General features: G+C 40.5%; 1 protein-coding gene across 2 annotated transcripts in view; it reads right to left on the bottom strand.

Moving 5' to 3' along the window:
• grm7 (glutamate metabotropic receptor 7) overlaps positions 1-18,722 on the bottom strand; it is a 197,320-nt gene that overhangs the window by 29,557 nt on the left and 149,041 nt on the right. For both annotated transcript variants that reach the window (XM_079578333.1, XM_079578332.1), the window contains exon 8: positions 3,780-4,715. In XM_079578333.1, the coding sequence (XP_079434459.1) occupies positions 3,780-4,715 (936 nt within the window). The remainder of the gene's footprint in view (positions 1-3,779; positions 4,716-18,722) is intronic.

Genomic DNA, 18,722 nt, shown 5'->3' with positions numbered 1-18,722 from the left:
AAAATATAAATATAAATATCTAGCAGAAAACCAATGATTGACTTAGCAAACTTAATAGTGGCCATTTATAGAAATTTACGTCAAAACAATAATGACGTCTTCAGGCAATAATCAATAAGCTAAATCTCTCTCAAGTGCCTGTTTACCTGGAGAGACTGGGATATGACTACGCAGGGTCTCATTTTGCCGTCTTCGCGCAGTAGCCAGGGGACCAACCACAATTATATCAGTATGATTGCCGATATAGCAGAGCAATTCCCTTGTGAGTTCACTTCAAAATTATTGTAACCATTGTGAGTCCCATTGGCTCTTTGGCCTGGATAACCTTTATTATTTTTTTTACAGCACATAATCTCACTGTCCATGATATTGGATGCACCCTGTCTTAAAGCAATTTCCAAAGCGACTAACCAGAGAGACTGAAACAGCTTCGTAGTGGAATCCACAATGTTAAAGGAACAGGCCACAGTTTTTAAATACTGAGATATGTTCTTACCTTAGCTTAGACGAGTTGATATGTAGCTGTCTGGTTTGTTACGCAAACAGAGCAGAGACGGCATTAGCATATAGCCTCTCCTCGTCTCCTCTATGTGGCCAAACGGAGGTGAAGTTAGAAACAACCAAGCTCTTCCACATTTTTTCATATTTCAGTATAGTTACATGAGCCTTTCCACGATCCAAGTTTATTCACACAAAATTAAACATGTCGATTTTCTAAGTGGATAAAAAGGGGAACTATATTGCAAGGCACGGTAATATTACTATGCCTTGAAATATAGTAGTATAGGTGTAATAACATTACTACGCCTTGCAATATAGTTCCCCTTTTTATCCACTTAGAAAATCGCCATGTTTAATTGTGTGTAGCTATACTTGGATCGTGTAAAGGCTCATGTAGCCGGGAAAATGTGGAAGAGCTTGGTCGCTTCTAGCTTCACTCCTGTTGAGGGCCATAGGAGACGGGGAGAGGCTATATGCCACTGCCGTCTGTGCTCTGTTTACGTGACTGAGTGCACGCGCAAAGACCAGACAGCTACGCATCAACTCGTCTAAGCTCAGGTCAGAACATATCTTAGTATTTAAAAACAGTGGCCTATTTCTTTAACTCTCATTTCTCATTGGAGAGCCTCTGGACGAAGCGTAAAAACACACCTTTGTATGAATTGCTGTTGTTACGGCCCCAGGCCTCCAGGTTCCTTTCTTTTGTATATTTTTGTCAGTGTGGCCTAAACCTGTTGTCTCCCTTGTACATTGTGCTGCTGTGGTCCTGGACTGCGATTGGTGGAGCGCATTGGGGTCCTGGCCGCCTGATTGGGGGAGCAGCTCAACACCTGTGGGGAGCTCATTAAAGCCACCTGTGCCAGCCACTCCTATAAAAGGACTCCACCGTGGCTCATTCGGGGCTGCTGGTCTCTGTGTGGCCAGTACGCCATTTGTATTTGTGTCCCTTCGTGTCATTACTGACTGTGTTTGTCCAGGGAACACTCGTGTTTAGGTGGCGGCTGGTCTCTGTGGCCAGTGCGCCATTTGTATTTGTGTCTGTGTTCCTTCGTGTCTGTCATGACTTTGTGTTTTCCAGGAACACTCGTTTTAGTTTGTGTCTCATTTTGTTTGTCACTCGTTTTGTTATTAGGCCTTTTGTGACAAGTTTTGGAGACACTCGTAAGCTTTTGTCTAGTTGGTTTTGTACACTCGTTTTAGTAACTTTGTTTTGGTTAACCTTTTGTAAATAGCCTTTGTTGTTTGTTATTTATGTCACTTTGTTGTTAAATTTACCTTTTACACTCCTTTTATTAAATTACAACTTTATTTTACCATTTTACATCTTGGTTTTTGTTACTTCCTTTACTAGTAGAGCCGGGTCGTAACAGCTGTAAAGTAAAGGGGTGTGATTTATGAAAAATGACAAGGTTTTGTAACTGAAATGGTACATATATGCGCTCATACTTGCACAATACAAATGAAAGCCATTATTATTATTATTATTATTATTATTATTATTATTCATTTCTAGTGGTGTATGTGAGAGCTCAAGCCTTGAAGCCATCCAACCCCCATTCCCAAATGTCTGCATCAGCTCAAGCCTTTCCATTTCTGTTTCTGATTTTTTTTTGTCTCAACATCATTGCGTCCTCTTCCATCTCCATCCCAATTTTTTATCCGTAGCTCCAAACTACAGATCGCACAATCCTCTGTTTCTCTCCCAAGTCCCCAATTTACCACAGTGAGGATCTCTCTGTACTGCCCCGCTTCATCTTGTGCCCTCAAATCCGATACTGCGCCTGCTTTCCATTTCTGAAACTCAGCGATAGTATTATCCAGCACTATTTCCTTATAAAGTTTTCTCATGAGACTATCTTGGGCTTACTACTTAAAGTGAAAAATAATATTGCAGGTCATCATGTTCTAAAGAGCTGCATTGTACAATCTGATGGCCCCTTGTTGGGGAGCCATGGTTGTTGAACATTGATTGCTCTCTTATTTTTTGAGGTGACCCTGCAGTGTGCGAGGGCCCCACGCCTCCTGACACCTATAACAGACTGCCTTCTCCAAACACCGGTTTTCATTGCTTCAGGCAGGATACTTATTTAGTTGTGCTATCATTATTCTTGTGAAGCGATTTTGTTTCAATAATGAATAATAATGTGATAATGTAATAATGTGGATGAACAAGAAAAAAAAAAAGGCCTGCTGCCATGATCTGAAGACGCTGGATTAATGGAAAAAGGTCCCTGAGCTGTGTTTGTGGCTACAGGAGTGGACAGTTAGCCGCAGGTAGCAGAGGTCCCTTCACTGCTGTATCAGGGCTGTTAGGAAGCTCCCAGGGCAGAGGCTTATCAACCGGTGCTGTGGCCGGGAGCATGCAGGTGGACAAGTGTCTGCCTCTGGAGAGGACACAAGTCCATCAGAGGGACTTTGGCCCAATCCATCTCTCTAATGCCGAGAGCTGAGCACAGGAGCTTAGTCTTTAAAATGACTCTAGAAAAGATCAGAGTGTCAGGCCAGACAGTCACTACCTGGGCCAGTGAAAACATGTCCCCCTGTGGGACAGGGAGCAGTACAACCCCTCTAATCTCTGCCTCGAGCGCACCTCACAGCTCTATTCACAAACTTCAATCAAGCTACATCAAGTATCAGAGGGATGTACAAAATGCTCCATAAAAATACTATTTAAATTCATTAGTTCAGGGCTCATGTTGAAAGTCAGTGCCTATTGGAAGGGCCCGCCTTGAATTTGTCATACACCTTCAGTAGTGTTTGTAAAACCTGACTTGATACATTAATATACATGCAATGTGAAAGCCCATACATACATCAAATATTATTTGTGTTTTCACTTGAAGTTTAAAGTAACTAAATTAATCAAGTATCAAATATTGACAGTTGGAAATAAAGTAAAAAGCACATTGACTGCTATTCTTACTGTATATCCTTTGAGCTTAGTGAACTGCATCCAATTTGAGAAAGAAATTAATTTTTTAAAAGATTAATAATTCCAAAGTATATAAATATTTTGTTAATCTATATAATATTGTATGTGATAACACCCCGGATCCCATCAACCTACAAAAAACAGAATAGGAGATATCAACTTTAAGAAACCACTAACGTCTCTCCAAGGCTCTTACAACTGGGATTAGGTATCACTTAGAACCTTAGATAAACTATGGCATTAATAAATTACACCTTGGAACAATATTTATGAAAAGTGCATTTCGATTTCACGATTGTTACATTCCACACAGTATTCACAATCCATCACTTGCTGTTGCTCCTACCTTTTCTGCAGACTGTGCTGTGCCAAAGAAGATTGGTATAAAGGCCAGCCACACGATGCATGTGGTGTACATGGTGAACCCGATGGGCTTGGCCTCATTAAAATTTTCCGGCACTCCTCTGGTTTTTATGGCGTATACAGTACATGTAACCATCAATAAAATACTATATCCCAACGAACAGATAATCTGGAGATCTGTGATGTCGCATTTCAATACTCCTTGCGCCAGGTCTGGATTGATGGTCCTCTGCTCTTCGTAGTCTATGATTGAGTTGGGAGGATCCACTCCGAACCAGATTAATACTCCTAGTAGCTGCACTGAGATGAGACTGGAGGTTATAGCCAGCTGTGAGGTTGGGCTGATGAGTTTCGGCGCTGTTACCGACTTCTTCCCCTGCTCAAAAATGCGGTAAATTCGGTTGGTTTTGGTGAGCAGAGCCGCATAACTGATACACATCCCCAAACCTAAGAAAATCCTTCGAAACGAGCACACGCCGACATCGGGCTTGGCAATCATGAGGAATGTAATGATGTAGCAAAAAAAGATGCCAGTGAGGAGAACATAACTCAGCTCCCTCCCGGACGCCCTGACAATCGGAGTGTCATTGTACTTGATAAATGTCGCCATGACTCCGATTGTGGCGATGATCCCGAGCATGGCCAGGAAAACCGGGATGACAGCCCAGGGAGAGTGCCACTCGAGTTTGACGATGGGGATGGGCTGGCAGGAGGAGCGGTTGGCGCTGGGTCTCATGTCGTATGGGCACAGTTTGCAGTTGAACTCATCCGTCTTGTACTGGTATCCGTCACAAGCTTCACAATGCCAGCAGCAGGGCATGCCCTTCACCACCTTCTTCCGCTCATGGACCCGACAGGGGAGGCTGCACACAGAGATGGGGACGTCCTGCTCTCCACGGGGCCACTGCATGTCCTCAATCTGAAAAGACAGAAGTATTTCAATCAGACATGGACAGGTGATGTGGAACGTGAAGATTTTTATCAGCAATTGGTTTCATGATATAGAGATTTTATTTTTTTAGATTGTTTTTGAGCTACATTATAAACAGAAACACAAAATCATGATTCAATAAATATTGAATCATGAACAGACATGAACAGAACAGACATTGTTAAACAAGGTTAGAGTTAGTTAGGTTAGTTGAGAAGGGATAGTTATTGATTATGTTGTAACTGAGGTTATTTAGTGCAATTACTAAACCCCAAAACAACCCATTATTGATTGATGCGTTTTTGTTTTGCTCAGCAAGTTAATGTCACGACAAATTAGTTTGACCTTATATCGACAATCTGTCTGCTGAAAGTTCTTCCTAAGTGAGTGCACAATTGAAAATACCATAGAGATATCAGAGCATGCACTAGCCTGAATAGTTTCTTTTCACTTTAAAAGCTGAATCGGCAACATATAACAAAAGCATCAAAGTGTAAACAAATAATAGTGTAAGGCAGGGGTCTGGGACCTTTAACATCCAAAGAGCCATTTCGGGCCATTTCAAACCAAATGAAAGTCTCAAAGAGCCACAATAGTTTTACCATTCAAACGTCCGAACAAACTGATTGATATTATTGTTGATCTGTTTAGAATAATAAATTCACAATATTTATTAAAATTATTAATTACGTGTATTGTATTTTATGTAGGCTAATAAAATGCAACTCACAGCATTCTGTTGTATTTTAGATGTTATATTTTTAGCTGCTTGCATTGATACTGCTATCTACAAAACTATATTCTAACACTGGATATGGGACACCAGGTTTTGTGCCTCCCAACCCCCGACTGTCTCTGCTCCGCCCCTGCTTCACCGCACTCATTGCATGTCGTCTCCAGAATCTGCACCTCCACTCTCCTCACTCTGCGCTGTGGAGACAGCTCCATAGATCACTTCATGTGGCCTTTGCAGAACCTTTAAGACGTGTTTTACATTGCGTCTGTGACGTTTTGTATTATGCACGAGTGGCAGAGATTCGCTTTCAGCGCTGCGCGAGGTGGTGAGCAGGTTGGTTTGAAGTGTGCGCTGCTTCTCCTGACATCGATTCAAGCGTCATGTGAGAGATGCCTCCAGTCCCAATAAGTTTATGATTCTGATAAACATTCCCTATTTACTCAAGAGACTACAGTTGCGTAAATACATTGGCTCATTCAATGAAAGTGGCTGATGCATGAGAGTGGTGCACAGGCACATACGCAGAGAACACGGACTGGGCTGATGTCGTCGGCCCAGCAAATGACAGAGAAATGACAGCGGCGCTGAGCCAAAAGAGAGGACAGATCATAGTTTGCATACGCTCTCTAAGTATTCCACAACAGATTTTTTTTACAATTTATTTTGGTTGTCACAGCTCCAAGTTTGGGCATATACTCGTGGCTGCGCCAGTGGGACAAAGAGCCACTAAAAGGAGGCTGAAGAGCCGCTCCTTAGCCACCGGTTGCCGACCCCCGGTGTAAGGAAACATTGCCAACCAAAATATATCAAGATTTTGGATACCAGATGCCATTCCTAAAGCAACATTACCTACTCATGCTGGATAAAACAAAAATAATAGAGACAAAACCATAAAAGTAAAAATACTCAAATGTTGTAGACAGTAGCTATTTCTCTTACAATAAAATCTCTGGTCAAATCCCAGTAAAACTCACTCCTACAAATGACATTGTTGGACTGCTGCACAGAGGTTATGGTCTCTCAGACATAGATTTATAGCACTGATTTTATCTTTTATGTCTTAGCCTTGGGGGTGTTAAACAAGGGATTTGGCTCAGGCCTTGTTAGCTCCGCAAAGGTCTCATTGATCGAACAGACTTCCGCATGCTAATGAGTCATGAATACTCTATTAGTGAACATCAATATGCATAAATTCCTCCTAGATCATAGTGATGCATCGAGTGGTCATCTTTATAGTCAATAATCGAGTCCGATAGAAGAGCATACACTAACTTGGCCTACAAATGGTGTTCTGAGGCAGAAGCTGCAATTCCCAGAGTAGATCATTGGTGACGCACTTCAAGGCCTTTGGCAGAGTTTGTTGACGCAAAGTGCTGGAGCGTTAACCTTTAAAGAGTCACCAGGTAAAACCCTTCACGTAATGAGCTTTATCCTAACGTTTGGGCAAGTTGGAGGATATATACAATATATTATACTTAATTGTTTGTCTAGTCCTCTGCTTTTCTTACAACATGCATTACTGTAGAGATCTCAGTGATCACAATTTGTCTAATGATTTATTAAAAGAAATGCAAAACAAAGTGTTGCACAAATATCATGCCATGGCAATTAAAGGGCTGAATATTGAAACTATGTTTTCCCTCCCCCTGGCCAAGGTTATAGTGATGAGCTGTTTGGGAAAGGAGCAAGTTCTTGCAGTCTAAATTTAAAAAAAATGTTACTGCTAAGACCATGAGCAGTGTTTGGAGTGACTCACGTTTCAAGTGCATTTAAATGGTTTGTATTGATGTACGAATTAAACAAACGGCAAACTCCCCCCAATAAAGTCAAATACACTGGTGTATAAGAGCTGCGTGGTAATGTCATCAAAACAAAACATGAGAGAATGGGGGAAAGCAAAGGAAAATAAATATTTGACTGCTTGCTCTGTGGCATTATTACTATTTTCAGTTTATACTTTGCCAGTAGCTCAAAAGTGACTCAAAGTAGTGAAACTCAACTATGCTTTTGAAACTGTAATATGTCATAATATGAACTCAACTCGACAGGACAGTGGACTACCTCAACGTTACTCAGTTTGAACACATGACATTTAGTATTAGAAACACTAATTACTCACTGACCATGGTATTTTCTATTTCCTCTGGAACATCCATGCAATTTTCCCAATCTCCTAAATTCTCATCCGGATCACTCTCATCCTCTCAGTAACAATAACAATAATAACAGGTGGGAAGGCAATAAAGTGCAGCTGGTAAAAGAAAAAGTAGTTTCATTTCTTTAACTTCTTTATTGAATTTTACAATCAAAACACCAGCTGCACTGAAAAAAATAAATAATAGAAAAAAGTTGTTATATAATTATATCGCTCTGTATTAACACTTCCGAACCAGCAATTCTGCACAAACTTTGGAAAAACTCCTGATGACTGATAGCTGCCAAAGCGCCTTATTGCGTATTAATGTTGTTTGGGCTTATCCAAGGTGGCAGAGCCACTTTCCGAGGATTTCAAATGACTTGGAAGGATTTCAAAGGCTCCTCTGACCTGAAACTGATCAATTACACTTGGGCCAGTCTCCAAAGGACTGTCAATGAAAAGCACTTTGAATCAGTTGATGTCACGTGAACAAAAGGCAAAGCCTCAGAAAAAAACAAACGGAAAATAACTGTATGCTACAAGATATTATTACTACCCACTAACTCACAGATGAAAACATCACCAAAATTAATCAAGAGCAAGAAATACAAATGTTTCACTTGATCAGGATTATTGAGAGAATAATTTACAGGCTCCATTCTGTCTGAAACTTTACCCAGACACCAAATTATACATTATTCAGCCTTTGGACAACTTAGTTTTGGTACTGAGGCCTTAATATATTTATGAAGAACATGCAATTCAGGCGCAATTTCTGAACATACATTACATAACTCTTGGGTTTATCTTCTGCTGACACTGAGGGGGTGACACAGTTTAAAGCAATCTAAGAAGTTGCTTCCTTTTATCTGAAGAAAGTTTGTCGTGGAGGAAATTTGAACAGTGAAATAATCAGAAAAGGTTTGGTTAAGGGACCCGAAATTTTGTGTTTGAAACACAAAATTATGACTTTAAATCTCGTAATTTCGACTTCCCGTTGGGCTTTTATTTTTTAACATGGCGGAAGCGGGCTTCCATAGATTTAGGTATGGTTTTGATTTAGATATTTCTCCCACTTCTCCCACATTTTTAGAGCAATTGTTTCCTGTCCTTGTTTCCTTCCTATTTTGAAAGTTATTCGTTCCATTTCCTTAATTTTATTAATCAATTTCCTCCATTTATCTATAGTTGGGCTTGTTTTTTGTAGCCAGCTGCTAGTGATTAGCTTGAGAGCACATACCCTTAATATTCTAAGGAGATATAGATCTTCTTTACTAAACTCTCCCAATGATGTTAAGCTCAACATTAGGAAAATTTAATGGAATTAGAATTTAACTTATCCATTTTCAGCACCCTTTGTATTTTGTTCAATATATTTCCCAAGTATATTCTTAAAAGTGGACATGATCAGAAGATATGGAAATAATAATACTCTCCAGTCTCTCCAACATTTCTTAATGAATATTTGATATTCATTTGTTGAATTGGTGTTATGAAGTATCTAATTTGGATTTTCCATGCAGATTCTCTCCATATTTGGGAGGCAGTTGTTTTATGTATCAATTTATTAATATTTTCCCTTCTTGTGAAAGGTCAACTTCCATATCTTCTTCCCACTTTATTTTTTCTTTAACCTCAGCACATTGATTAGATTCAAACATTTTGTATAACATTGCAATTTGATGTTTTAGGTTTATGCTCTCATAGTTCTTAATCCACCACTGTAAAAGAGGGTGGACTTGCAAGTTTTTGTTTTGTGAAAACATTTTCTGGATGTAACTTCTGGTCTGTCAGGACATTATGACACTGGCTGACAATTAAAACTTTGGGAACATTATAACATTGTGCCAGTTAGCCATAAAACTGTGCCACCACTACTCTTTTAGTATTAATTTAGACCGACCCATGCACAAAATTGACTTTCATTGATTTTGCATGGTGAAAAGAATCTTATGAACCTCTGCTTTATATGTTTGCTGAGTTTTACACTCTGTAGCTTGGTATCCACAGCTCCCTCCAATTAGGCCTGCCACGATCATTTTTTTTTTGAGGACGATATATCGTCTCAGAAAATATCGTGATAAACAATAATATTGAGTATAATGCAAATACTGTATGCAATAAAAAGAGTGTAAGCAACTATTTTAACTGAAACATATTGACTTTTGGCATTCAATATTAACACCTCATGCCAAACAAAGTGCAAACTAGAAGGGCGGAAATATTCTAGGACATTCTATCCATCTGTGCTTCTCAACCTTTTTACATAACTTATCACTCATCACTCTCACCAGGTTCTGTGTTTGAACTAGGCCTGTCGCAATTTTTTAAATAGTCAATAATACTAATATTGCTATTTCATCTACATTATTCTAGTTAAATATTTCCTTACAACTCACTTCTGAGTTAAATAAAACCTGGTTAGAATAAAATGTATATTAAATGTATGGATTCAGATGTATTACTATGTTTTGTTTTTTCCTTTTCTTTTCAAATATATCCTCCTGTACACATAGCTGTCGGAGTGAAGCAGCTTGTTGACTCTTTATTGTCAAACCGCTGCAACATTTCTCTGGCTTTTGAACAGAGCGGGACAGTAACATGTAGACCTAAGTATGGAGTAAAGTCATCAGGACTATCGCGCTAGTGAAGCGGTCTGGTTCCTCTCGCTAACAGTAGCTCTGATTAGCTTTAATACATTGACTGGGCGGTGGTTTCGCTTCGTTCTCATGTTGGACATACCTGCAGTTGCATTCATGTTGTTATTCTCTCTGTGATGAGTTCTTTTGGCTGGAATTCCAAGTCCCGTGCATTTATCGTGCATTTATCGAGATTAAAAATGTTATCGTCCTTCATTTTGCTTATGGAGCGATAAGTCGATATAGTAATTATCGTGGCAGGCCTACCCCCAATGCTTCAAAACTGTTTGACGCGCCAAAACTCGCTACACTGCCTTGCTAATACCTTCAAGGCAAGCAAATGTGATGCTCCATTTAACACTTGGAGTGTTTTAGCTTGTCATGTACACAACAAGGTTTACTATACAAAATAGATGAGCGGGGATCAATCGGTGCCCAGTTTTAAAATACCTGCACAAATCCGACATATTCTTAATTGCAGAGTCAGATAAGACTCCAAATGCCAGAAGCAACTCCAGGTCAATGATTGAAATAGAAACACCATCTGTCTTGTGCACTTGATTGCGGTCAGAGGAGCGAAGGTGCCGTAGCACATTCAATAATTCACAGCTGCAAGACAAATCCGAAAAAGATTTCTCTTCACATCATGTGCTAGGTTCGGTTTAGGAGAAATCATAAAGTAAGAGCAGACTTGCAACTGAGAATGTGTAACCGAATTTTATATATTGTATATTTTCCCCTGGAGTCTTAGAATATTGGTTTTGAATTAGAACATTTACAGATTGTTTGCTTGGCAGTACTCTATGGCTGAATGAATAATAATTTTTAAAAAAGCCAAGCCTCTTCCGGCAGCACGTTGTCCAAGCACCCATTTGCAGACTTAGCTGTGGCCATCTAGCCAGAGATTAGCTTTATTTGTTTTCTTCATTACAGTCAGAGTAACCTCCACTTTTCGCCAGTCCCTCACAAGTTTCTCGCTCACTCTAAACTTTCTTTCTACTGCTCAATTGCCATTTTCAGCTGCATATTTCACTACTTGCAGCTTGTAATCTGCAGAATATAATTTTTTGACTTTGTTTTCAGAGTAGCAGATACTCGTGCGCCAGCCTACAGCGCCCAATAGCAGTTGTCAGGAAAAATTATTAATATGTGAAATTATATATTATTATATATATTTTCCCCCTTTCTATGACACTTTTCTCCGCGGCAAAAACTTCTGGCTTCGGAAGTGTGGTTTCTCGGTTCCCTTCTCGTTGTCTCCGTCTCCTGATCCATTATGGTGTCCAAATACTGACATTCTCACTGTCGTCCTCTCACCAGTGCTCATGTCAGTATATGTGGGGTTATACTAAGCTCCATTATTATTGTACTTTTCACATGTATTTTCCTGCATGTGAATGTTTTTTTAATATGTCCTGTTTACATATGTAACAATAAGCTCCTTGGCTTGTTCCATGTCTTAATAATTTCATGTTGTACATTGTGTGTATGTATTGGTTTGTCACATTGGGTCACATGACACCTCACGTGAGCCCTCTCGGGTATTTCAACACACCTGTAAGTCATTTCATTCACAAAAATCGCCCTGATGAAGACATAGCTGTCGAAACGCGTTGGCTTTTTTAAATCTTCTTGTCCATGCATTAATTTTTGCTACTCCGGAGTGCCTCCATACATTTTTGACTGCTTTTGACACGCACAGCCAGTCTCTCCTCTGTCCTCGTGAAATTATATATTTTGATATACAGTATAAGTCGCACCTACAAAATTTAGTGAAGCCTTTTACTAGAAAACATCATTAAAACTAACTTTTCCTTGAAAGTAAAATTTAAATTCTGCTCAGTTTCACCTTTGTTTTAAATCTGAGATCATTCCAGATACCCCTTGCCAAGTGCTCAAGTACCCCCAGGGCTCCTCGTAGCCCTGGTTGGGAAACACTGTGTTTAAAAAAAGAGTATACAATTAAGATGACTAATTGTATCTTTCCTTGCAGCTTAAGCCCAGGTTTTCATATTTGCCAGTGGCACACATCCCACATTTGCCTCTCCTGCTCTCTTTTGTTCCCCTCCCAGAGTCTTTATTCTGGCGTACGTCTTATCAGCGGCCGGCAGACCTTTGCTCCTCCGCCTGCCTGTTCCCGCTGTCAAAGCCCGCTGTCGATAACGGCGCTGCCCACCTTGATGTCATTGTCGGCCGAGGGTCAGGTGAGCTTTTTAAATCGGTCTGACATAAGGGTCATCTGAATAAATATGCTGTAAACTATCCCAACAAACCACCTGCGGAGCGTGGACCTGTAAAATGAGGAGAATCTGTGCTGCTTTTGGAGATAGTGGTTGGACCACTTTGCAAAATTGAAAAATCCTGATTTATGAAATTATGCATCTCTTTCCCTATATCTGCCCCTAGTTGCTGAAGAATTATCTAGAGGCCACACATTTGCTGACATAGGCAACTGCAAAAGTCAAAAACAGATCCACTTGAGACCAAAATCTTCCGCTAGGTTTGCATTTCTACGTGAGAGGGTGACTTTTATTTTTCAGAGATCGACTGGGAGCAATTACTTCCCTTCATCAACGTCTTTAATGAAACTTTCAATTGAGCGTCACAATTCAATACCCAGCCTTACAGGGGTCCTTTATGTAATGACACAGATGGTCAACGATCACAACAAATACAGGATCAATTTCAGTTTTCACTTGTCAAACCAGCTACTACTGGTTGAGAGACCAGTTTTCAAACATTTTAATTGTTCGCGTGTCTTCCATTTAAACCATGTAGTCTTCACCTGTTCATCTCAAGAAAGTAACTGTCCATGTAGGGACTCTTAGCTACCTGCTCTGGAGAACTGAACTAATGCTGGGACCAAGTGAAAGCTAATTCATTATAAATTGGAATAATTCTCTTCCGCCTAAGAGAGGAGGTTTAAGCAGCTGGACCTGATCTCTCCTATGCCGTCAATTTCCCTTCAAGGCCAAGCCACAGAGCTAAACCAGACTGGACTGAGCTCCTTGGCTCATATTTTGCACAACACAGACTTTCAGATTGTAAACATCAGCACACACATACCCCTCCCTAACCGCACCCCCGTCGTTCTGTGTTTGTCTCAACATGCTTCCTCAGCCCAATCCCCGGTCAATGGCCGGTCGCCCTTCGTGTCCCCAAGAAGAAATTCCAATACCTGACCTGGTGTACTGTGTTTTCCCCATGCCCTGATGTTTTTATGTATGTGCTTTGCCTTAACTTTAACCTGATTGTGATTTCGCATATCTTCTTCTGTAAGGCGCATTGAGTTGCCTTGCCTCTTAGCTCCTTAGGGGGAATTCTGAGGCCTATACTGGCAAATGGGGAGTCAGTCCTAAATCTTCTTATTATTTATTTATTTATTTGCATCCACGAGCAGATGGGGTTCTTACTATCTCTTTGAAAATGCACTAAAGCTGTTCGTCTTTTAGTGTGTACCCTGGAGTAAAGGTGGCTTCTAAAATGACAAACTCTGGTTCATTCCAATTTTAGAATAACATTTCACCTGCCAGTATTTCCAAGAGGTGAACTTGGCAGCGAGGTCTTCTTTTGGCACCCCTCATTGTACTGCTTTATGTGGGCAGAATAATGTTTTTTTCTCTCAAACTGCGCCATGGCGGAGTACGTGTTTTTTCTTCCCCCCCACACACACTTCTTCACAAAGGAAAAGAAGAGTCGTCTATCAGACAGACACCAATTCAAGAGCACAGACAGGATCCGTGCACATCCTATATTAATGTATACAGCACTCATTAAGTCAACAACGGATCATGATTAAAGTGATTAATTGGAAGAGGAAATAGCTGCAGCAGATTCCTGGTGTAGAGCCTGAGCGGATGTACATACTGTAGTTAGCAGATTAGCGACAGGCCCTTGCGACAGCTACAAAATGAAAAAAAAAAGGAGCTTGGCAGCCTAATCAGACAACGATTACTGCAAGAGGATCTCACTGATAAATGCTGCACTTACAACGAAGGGGCCCAATTTACAACACTATCCGTCATTAAATGTACAGGCTCATCCACCACTGATACCGCGATAAATGTCACATGACTAACTATGAAATCTAAGTTTAGCACCATGCAATTAGTGGTAAAAAGCCCATATGCACGACGAGTTGTTAAAATGTTGTACAGCTGTGTAGAGAGGCAAACTTATTACACAAAAGATGCTGGTAAACAGGAGATAGTTTTCCACAGCTGTAGCTTGATCTCAGCCCCACAGCCACAGACCCGTTGATAATTTCCACAGAGGTATGAACTGGTTTACTCAAAAACCTTATGAAACATAAAAGTTGTGGGGACGGAATGTAGGGATTGCTGGCCGCACTGCTTCTAATTAAAAAAAAAAAGCCTTATACTTGCCAGACCACTAAAACATACCAATCAAAAATTATGGGATTGGTTTACAAAGAGCCGTTGTGACTATGTATGCTTTTCCAAATTGACTAAAATTACAATGCTCAAAGAAAAACTCAATTAATAAGTCCTTAAAAGCCTTGTATAACTTAAATTAAGTTCTGATCCAAGTAGTAAACAAGAGTTTTTGCTTTCTCTGTGTAATTTACAACACAGAATGATCTCATTTAAACTTGTCCAACTTTAAATGTATTTATGCCAAATATCAGTTGGCATCAAAAGTTTTAGAACTTTCAAACAGTGACTTTCGTAGTTATTAGCTTTTGGCACAGCCCTGAGAGACTTTGAAACAAAGACATGAATTAAATGTGATTTGCTGCCTGCAGGGGCATACAAGTTTGTTTGGTGGTTGGACATTTTTTCCACTTCTTACTAATGCTACATTTGCACATCGTAATAGACCTAAATGGGCAGTCTGGGGGTTCTCCAAGAGGATTATTTTTAAAGGAATGGCCAACATTTCGGTATTTTGGGGGGGAATGATTCATAATATAAGTGTTTAGATCAAGTACAAGGTAGTATTATTTCTCAGAATCATCATGTGGGTCAGAAGTTATTTGCTTGAGGGATAGATTTTTCCCTCCGGGCCTGACGTTGCCTACCCCTTGGCTAGCCATAGGGTAAGTATTGGGTCATGTGAAACCTTTATCAAGAAACATAGGGCAACACAGTGTCTAAAGTTTTATCTCAAATTTTCAAAAGCCTACGCAGGTCTTGCGACATTCCTTGAACATTCATAGTGAGAAATTGAATCCCTTTGTTCTTTCATTTGACTTGTGAATACAAACGAAAAATCTTTTTAAATGCAAAGGCCCTGCAGAGGAGGAAAACATTTTTGGTGTAATTTGAATAATTACATTCTGTTTGGCTCAAATCCCGAGACACAACACAGGACTGCAACGCAACCTTCTGTAACAGCAGGACCCTATTAGCTGGTTGCAAACTGCTATGGCATACATCACAGGGAGCAGACGCTCGCGACAGTAAACAATTCCTGTTCAATTTATCTCACAAACAAAAGCTTCCCTCTCTGTTCATAGGCAGCCAGCAGAGATACATTTACATTTACGGGGCCAATACCATTGTTAGCCAGATGGACTGCAGCCATCCACCAAAACACAGAAGCTTTGGATCTTTAAATGGATTTTTTCAAACTCACTATTTGAATGAAAGACACTGGGCAAACAAATAGTCACATGACATACCATTCTGACCACCGACAGATAAGTAACAGCAAATAACACACATGTACTAGATGTATCATACGATTTCTTTTTTCAAAGAAATACAAAGAGAATGGATACTGCTTGGAATATTATCCCCCTGAGCCAACTTTCTCAAACGCAACAATACAAGGCTCATATCTCAAGCATTGTTTACTTTCACCCAGGCCAGTAATAAGTGTAAGGATTGTAACCAGCTCCACAGCGCTTTTAAATTGGCTTCATTAACCCCATGGCAACGCGCGGCCCCCTGTTCACCGGTGATGGGCAGCGCTTATAAGCTGCTTGTGTGCTAAAGGGCCCTCTCTGCCTGCTCTAAATCTCCCTGTGACGCATAATATTGTTGGAAAGGCCTGCCAGGGATTGCTCTCCCAGAGATCAAGGTCAAATTTCATTACTCCTAATGAGGCTTAGCACCCTTCACGATATCTTGTCTCCATCTCGCGCTAGCTTTTTCCCACATGAAAGACAAGTTGAAGCTGGTTCACGAGGGGAGAGTTGGAAGGATTTTTGGAGCTACTATAGATGGCACCGGAGGGGAAGAAATGACAGTATCTTTGCCTCACAGTTGAGTTGGAAACTGTAAGAGTCAAACACAAGCCCCAGAGTGTAAAAAAAAAAAAAAAAATCTGTATCAGATGCTAAAACAGGGGTATTTTACCTTTTTTGATGATGGCAACACACACAAGAAAAATAGATTTGAAAAGTCAAAGTCAAAAGTTAAAACAGAACTAAGAACCATTGTCAATTGAAGTCCCTGAGTGGAAGGATAGTGCACACACGCGACTATAGAATGTACATTCCCTCGCACATAATAAGTATAATCATTACAGTAACTGCCTCAATTGACTTGTGTGTGCTGACGCCGGTGTATTGTCAATGCCTACAGGGATGTTTGCTGTGTTCACCCGTCGCTCATCCTTATATGTGTACAGTATTTGTGCATGTGTGTGGTGTTGGCTTTGATAGATGCTACAGCTATAGGTGTCTACATAAGATACATGCTGTAATCATCCTGTCACATCTCCCGGCTGCTTCATGTATTTTTGAAGAGTGTGGGGCATGCGGTTCTCCCTGCTCACACATTATAAGACTATATGGAGCGGAGCCTCGAACAATACCCGAATGTCTGTGAGTTGTACCATTGCTCTTTGAGGAGAGCCATCTTATAGCATTAAAATAAAACATCTGGACTTACATTTAAAGGAATAGGCCACCGTTTTTACATACTAAGATATGTTCTTACCTAACCTTAGTCGATTTAATATATCCCCGTCTGGTCTTTGTCCGTGCTCTCTGTCACGCAAACGGAGCACATACGCAGCCTCTCCCACATGTCATATAGCTCCAAAATGCTCACGATAGAAGCTACCAAGCTCTTCCACGTGTTCCCTATTTAAATAAAGTTACATGAAGTGTTTTCATGCGAAGTATATTTACACAGAAATGTAACATGTCGATTTTATAAGCAGATAAAAAGGGGTACTATATTGTGAGGCGTAATGATACGAGGAGCACAGCGTCCGCGCAGTAACTCCTAAAGACTTCCCCCCGCTCACTTCCGTCAATAGAAGCTGTGTGACTTGTAGAGAGCTAGCAGAGAACAGTTGAAGAAGCGTGGATAACTTGTGAACAATGCCTTTTACGTGCATCGTGCCGGGCTGTGAAAACAAGCAGAAAGTATATAGTGTAGTAATGTTTCACAGATTTCCAACTCACCCCGGATGACGACACAGGACTCAGGACCTCTACCATGAGGTAGGAATGCGCAAGCACTTTCCGAAAATATATTTTCTGCTTGTTGTAAAAGGCTCTCTACAAGTCACGCAGCTTCTATTGACGGAAGTGAGCGGGGGAAGTCTTTAGGAGTTACTGCGCGGACGCTGTGCTCCTCATATCATTACGCCTCACAATATAGTACCCCTTTTTATCTGCTTATAAAATCGACAAGTTACATTTCTGTGTAAATATACTTCATATGAAAACACTTCACGTAACTTTATTTAAATAGGGAACACGTGGAAGAGCTTGGTAGCTTCTATCGTGAGCTTTTTTGGAGCTATATGACATGTGGGAGAGGCTGCGTATGTGCTCCGTTTGCGTGACAGAGCGCACGGACAAAGACCAGACGGGGATATATTAACTCGACAAAGGTTAGGTAAGAACATATCTTAGTATGTAAAAACGGTGGCCTATTCCTTTAAGAAAGATGACAGGTTACTGCAGGTTCCTCTGAGAATAACACCATCATTTATAATCCAACAAGGTAGTTTCAAAGACAACAGTCATTATGGCCTCGGTCTGACTCTGAGAAAAGCCTAAAGATCACGTTTAGTCAAACTCGAGTCAATCTTAAAGGGACACTGCGTAACATTTTGGACTATCCTATACTATGCTCCTAATAACCAGCTCGACACAGAAAATACTATTTCTGCAGTGGATAATCAAAGAATGGATTTGGATGAGAACATCACCTGTTCATATCTCAAACTCTGCTGATTTTAGTCGACATCTCCATGGAGACGAGCTGGAGACGTACCCACTCCCGGTAAAGTTGCAGTCATGTCTTTAGCTCACAGACGCGGTGTGGCTTTAAGTTTTAAAATCAGACTTTTGTATCTGTCCACCAAGGAAGCTTCTATTGCTTGTGTTTGTATCTTGCAAGTATACCTACCAGGGCTTGAAATTATTTGAACATACTTACTTGCTCATCGGGAATTTTTTACTTGCCCTACAACAAAATCTTCTTATTTGATGTTCTCTAAGGGAGTCCTAACGTCAGTTGCGAAGAGAGTTGAGAGGCGCTGGATGTCTGACACAG

Source organism: Gobius niger, assembly GCF_951799975.1.
Source record: "Gobius niger genome assembly, chromosome: 20".
NCBI lineage: Eukaryota > Metazoa > Chordata > Actinopteri > Gobiiformes > Gobiidae > Gobius > Gobius niger.
The sequence above is the reverse complement of the archived record's forward strand: the minus strand, read 5'-3'. Positions and strand labels throughout refer to the sequence as shown.